This window comes from Parasteatoda tepidariorum, chromosome 11 (assembly GCF_982258835.1).
Source record: "Parasteatoda tepidariorum strain Cologne lab strain chromosome 11, Ptep-v5.0, whole genome shotgun sequence".
Classification (NCBI taxonomy): domain Eukaryota; kingdom Metazoa; phylum Arthropoda; class Arachnida; order Araneae; family Theridiidae; genus Parasteatoda; species Parasteatoda tepidariorum.
In genome coordinates this window covers 92,645,496-92,651,320 of record NC_141765.1, presented here as the reverse complement: position 1 = coordinate 92,651,320, position 5,825 = coordinate 92,645,496, and the positions used below count along the sequence as shown (strand labels likewise).

General features: G+C 27.6%; 1 protein-coding gene across 1 annotated transcript; it reads left to right on the top strand.

Moving 5' to 3' along the window:
- Positions 1-441: 441 nt before the first annotated feature.
- LOC122272227 (histone deacetylase 7-like) lies at positions 442-5,084 on the top strand. The gene is made up of 7 exons (XM_087154532.1): positions 442-579; positions 1,916-1,966; positions 2,071-2,138; positions 2,826-2,983; positions 3,587-3,642; positions 4,817-4,904; positions 4,968-5,084. The coding sequence occupies exons 1-7, from the start codon at positions 497-499 to the stop codon at positions 5,082-5,084; spliced, it is 621 nt and encodes a 206-aa protein (XP_087010658.1). The 5' UTR covers positions 442-496.
- The last annotated feature ends 741 nt before the right edge of the window (positions 5,085-5,825 follow it).

Below are 5,825 nucleotides of genomic sequence, written 5' to 3'. Positions count from 1 at the left end.
AAATCCTCAGGAAACGCAAGCTCCTTCTCCTTATACATTTACAACAGGTGCAAACCTCTTTCTTCAAAGAATAACTTTATAAAAATTATATTAAAAACATTCTGGCTACTGCAGAGTAATACTTAAAAGAAAGAAAAACAAGCTATTGAAATCAGATGAATTATTAACAAATTAGATCAAGGATGGATTAAAATTATAAAAAACCTTGGTTATTTAAGAATGAAGCTGAAAGCTGGTTATTAATGAAGGGTAAGTACATTCCAGTAACTCTATTTAAACTGGCTTTTGATGATTTTAATCCCTCCTTCATTCTGATTGACTTTGTAAATGATTTGATTACAAATTTGTTTTTAATCATTTAAGTATTTATTTGCGACCCCTTATTGTTTAATAGTTTGAGCTCTGTTTTTTTTTAAAAAAAATACTAAATTTAACTTTTTAACAGGTGTTGTGTACGACAGTTTAATGTTAAAACATCAATGTGTTTGTGGTAACAATGCTTATCATCCTGAACATGGTGGTCGCCTACAAAGTATATGGGCAAGGTTACAGGAAACCAGTCTTCTTAATAGATGCGAGGTAAGAGGCAATTTCGAATATTAAAGAAATCTCATTTATATAAAACAAATAAATACATAATTTTTATTTTTGTCCATTAACATTTTCATAATCTTACAATGCCACATTTTCATAATTATACAATTATTTAATGATTCGATGTAAAATTAAATGGTGCAACAAATACAGATAACCAAATCCCATGGCTCAAAATAGTCAAAAGATCTCAACTTAATTTTTTGTCATGTTCACAATATTTGCATTTATTTTCATTTGGTGTTTTTAATAGCCTTTGTCTATACTAAACAAATCTTATCATTGCCAAAAATACAAAAGTAAACTCATTGGATATCTAATCAATCAAATTAGCTCAAGAGAAAATTCTAGTGTAGATAAAAATATAAGAAAAGTCTTACCTAAGGAGAATCCACAAATATTAGGAGGTAATATATTAAGAAAGACAAAATGTTCCGTGATAGAACTCAAATAGACTGAGTGTCATAAAAAATAGACTCCCATGAACAAAATACTGGTCATATTTAAAAAATTGCCTTTATTGAAGAGTTTTGTATTTGGATATTTTGTATTGCATTCTAATTATTACAGTTAACCATATTTTAATTCCTCAAAAGAATCCTTATAAAAGAATCCTTATAGTATATAGAAATAAATAGAAAAGTATTAACTTAATAAATAGAAAAATATTAACAAATGTATGCCATTTTTGGGAGGGGGAAATGTAATTATTAATTTTTTTTAATATATATTTTTTTTTAATGCTTCTGAAAACAGTTTCACTTTTGCAAGATGCTGAAGAGCTTCAGCTTTTTAGCAACTCCGATGAAAAATATACTAAAGCATTCTTGAACGAAATTTGATAGCTATATTTTAAAATATGTTATTTTTATATCTCTAAAATCTTATATCTCGCTATATGATACATAAACTGTAATGTTAATTTCTTTTAATTATAAGCTAATTATTAAATTACTGCAATAACCAGTCATTTATAAATAAAATTTTAGTTTGCCTAAATGAAATAGAATTGTTGAGGTATGTAATCATATAAATTTTTAATTATTTCAAAAAAGGATGTTATTATGATTTAAAGAAGACTGGAATGAAAGATCATTAGAACTACAGAGGTTATAAGTTTAACAAGCTTATATTAAAAAAATTCAATCACATTGTAAATTTATGAAAGTAGGCAAAATATAGGCAATTACATGTAATTAAATTTCTGTAATACTTAATGACATATATTCTAATTGGAAATATTTTATGTTATAAAATAAATTCATATTCATTCTCAATGTTTAAAAACTTTTAAATGATAACTTTGCTTTATTCTTTCCAGAGAGTCAGATCCAGGAAAGCAACACCTAGAAGAAATCCAGTCTTGTCATAGGTATGCTTTGAAAAAACTTTTAATGTGCATTTTTATAACTTATATTAAATCCTAAATTTACAGTTTATTGAAATATTACATTTTCTCTTTATTTGCTTGTTTAGTGAATCATATACTCTCTTATTTGGGGCCAATCCTTTGATTCGACCGAAACTTGATGCCAGCAAATTAGGTATTAAAATGGTTTTTGTTTTGATAACAGTTTTATGATTATTCATTCATGCAAAGGTTGAAAAAATTTTTTACGCTATATTAAAACTAGATTACAATATATGGTGAAACTAAACAGTTTATTGTTGTAAATACTTTTTTTTAACAGTTTTTAAATTTCACCGAGATGTACATTAAGTTTAAATTTTAAAATGAAAAGAACCAAATCATCCAATTCTTTTGTCTGTCTCAAGCAATTTCTTGTTCATATTTAATTTTAATTAACTTAACAAGATAAAAAATTGAATGAAAGAAAATCATGAAGTTGGAACCTAATTATTTAAGCACTGTTTTACTTCTCTAATAACATTCTGTATCGGCAAACTATATGAGTTTAAAATATAAATCTTTTCTTTTTTTAATAAAGAACTACTTAACCTCTAACTGCATGGAAATACATTTCTCTGTTTAAAATAGGTATAAAATTAAAGATTTTTAATTTAAGAAACTGAATAATATAATTATTTTATTTAATTGAAATTATTGTTTGTAACTCTTTTAATTTAAAATGGAAATTTTTAAAAAAATGTTTAAAATCTAATTTTAATGTAATTTGAAACTTTTCTTTTACTTCAAATGACTTTTCTAAGTTTATAATTTAATGATAATAGTAATTAAAAATAAAAGTTTAATATTTAATCAATTGCAGCTGATCTTCCAATGAAGAATTTTGTGATGTTGCCTTGTGGTGGCATTGGTGTAGATTCTGACACAATCTGGAATGATCTACACACAGCAAGTGCTGCAAGAATGGCTGCTGGATGTGTTGTTGAATTTTCCATGAAAGTAGCAACAGATGAAATAGAGGTATTATTAATATCTATATTTTAATGCTTGATAGTTATGCAATACAATGATAAGCTTATTATCAATCATCATACAGAAAAATGCTACTATATAAATAACCTTGAGAAAATGTTTTGCTTTGCTACATCTTTTAAATCAACTAATTAATTTGTTCATTACTTCTATAAGAATAATTTTGTTTTTCTTACATTGTTTCTTTGCATATTTAAATTCGTTTTCCTTCAAATATTACTTTTTTCCAAAACTAAAGTTTTTAGGGATACTTTAAGTCACTAAAGGACAAAACTTACTGAGGAGTTGAAGACTTTAGCAATAAAATGCAGTAACACAAATAATTTCATCATTACATATTTTAAATAAAGGGAAAAAGCACCAAACCGTTGGTTAAAACAGCTTGGGAAAATAAAGTAACAGATTTAACAGTAACAGCACTTTTTAAATGAAATACTTATTTTGATATTTTAAAATAATTTATATAAGAAGCTTCGAAGATCAATATGTTTTTTCCAAGTATATTTTTTGTTTAGTCTTTTTTACAAGATTTGTACATAAATCTACAAACAGTCTACTTTTTTTTCAATAAATTATTTTATTTATTTGTAGAATGGTTTTGCTATCGTCCGTCCTCCTGGACATCATGCGGAACATCAACAAGCAATGTAAGTTTTTCTTTGAATGCTTTTTATTGAAATATATATGCATATCGTATAATAATAGCGTATAAATATATCATATAACAATATATAAATTACAATAAAGATATATTTTAACAGAAATAAATTGCATTTATCTTTAACCAAAATCAATTGCATTACTCATTTGCATGCAGATATCTAATTAACCTGTAGCAATATTACAGTCATCACACTAACAAAGATAATTTATCGTGTTACATATTTTCTATACAATAAAATAACCTTTAATATTTATAATTATTTTAAAATTATCGGCTTAAATTCATGAAAGTATCAGAAAGAGTACCAGAGAGAGAGAAAAGTATCAGAGTGATAAAAAAAAAGTTATGCCATGCATGAAAAATCAAGGGTTTGGTTTCTAACTTTAAAAAAATGCTATTAAAATAAAGGGATAATTCATAAATTAAAATTATAAAGGGAATATAATTTGAATTTAAGTGGGAATAAATTAATTAGGGGGATTAGGGTAAGAGAGCAATTCTCATTTTCACATGGAGACTTCTATTTAAGACAGGAAAAACAGGGGGATTGTTTCATGAAAAGAATTTTTTACAGAAATGTTTCTCAAGCCTTCTAGGAAGTAAAAAAAAGGCAATTTCATACAAGACTATGACTTCAACTAGTAATATAGTAATTGTCAACAAATTCTAGATACTGGTGGACTTTTTAAAAATAGCTTATATTAATCTTGAAATACTTTACTTTGTAAATAGTTTTGAGAGTTCATCATGTTTTGTTTCTTGCACTTTTTTTATCCAGTATGTAACTACAAAAATTATTTTTAAATTTAGCAAAACTGATTAATGCCCTCATAAAAAGTTCAAAAATGTATTACAATATTTTAATTAGTTTATCAATCTATTTTCAATGTTTTACTAAATTTAAATATATTCAAAATTGTCTAGGATATATTTGTGGAAATTGTTTTAATATTTTCTTTCACAAAGCTAAAGCATTTTTTAAAAAGCTATAGCCTAGTTATAGCATTTTTAAAAATTAAATAAATAATAGTAATTAAAACATTTTCATTTATATTGCCCTTCAAAATTTTTAATATATTTCTATATTATTAAAGCAGAATGAATCTTCTCTATAAACTAAGATTAAATTTTTACACCAACATTCTTTAATATTACAGGGGTTTCTGCTTCTTTAATTCTGTAGCAATTGCAGCGAAACAGCTTGGAGAAAAGCTGAAGCTTGAGAAGATACTCATTCTTGATTGGGTAAGATATGTTTGTTAAACTAATGTTTCAGAAAAATATCTTTGTTGTGCTTATTTTAACAAGAAAAGTGAAACATCCAGGAAAGATCACCTCTATGTAGCGACCACATCTATTTATGTCCACTTTTGGGAATCTGAAATTATTGACAGTTTATTCAAGCTGCTCATCATTCAGCGATAAACTTTATTGGTTTTTATAACATATGAGTTTACATAACATATGAGTAAAGCCCGAATTTTGATGAGATCAGCATTTTTTTCATTTTTCTTTACATTTTTATTTTACTTTATAACCGTCGTTGAACAGCCGACCCAAATTTGCGTTTGCGACTACTGATGTTCAATTCCGTAGCCTTCAAGTTTTGAATCCAATCCGGAAGCCAAGGGAACTTCTGGATCAAGTATTGGATGAAATGTGTCGTCGCGGAGGACTTTTTGATAGAACTAACCCGCATTTGCGTTACATGGAGAGGAAAACCATGAACACCTCCCACGTTGACTTAACGGGTAGGGGTCTCAAACCCATGATTCGTCTACCACTGATGATTTTTCACTTCAGCACTGTGGCCGGAGTTCGTATCAACCAGCCATCACTGGGATTCGGAAGCGGTTCACCTCATTGGAAGGCGAACTCTCTATCCCCTTGAGCTTCCATGACTCTTTCGACAAGTAATGTTATTAATGACATTTTTACCACGATTATTGCATTGGATATTGGATATATTGAGCGAAGTATTGATCGAAATCAAGTATTGAGCGAAATTTGCCTTCGTAGAGGACATTTTGAGGGAACTAACCCGCATTTGCATTACATGGCGAGGAAAGCCACAAAAACCTCCCACGGTTAGCCAGACACGATCGACCACTGAGAATATTTTAAGTCGGCACTGTGGTTGGCGCAAGCTGGAGCCGAAACTTGTAT

Coding starts and splice junctions, on each gene's coding strand:
- LOC122272227 (XM_087154532.1), top strand. CDS start 497: ATGCTTATCATCCTGAACATGGTGGTCGCCTACAAAGTATATGGGCAA. Junction 2,139..2,825: donor ACTTGATGCCAGCAAATTAG/GTATTAAAATGG, acceptor AATCAATTGCAG/CTGATCTTCCAATGAAGAAT. Junction 3,643..4,816: donor GCGGAACATCAACAAGCAAT/GTAAGTTTTTCT, acceptor TTAATATTACAG/GGGTTTCTGCTTCTTTAATT.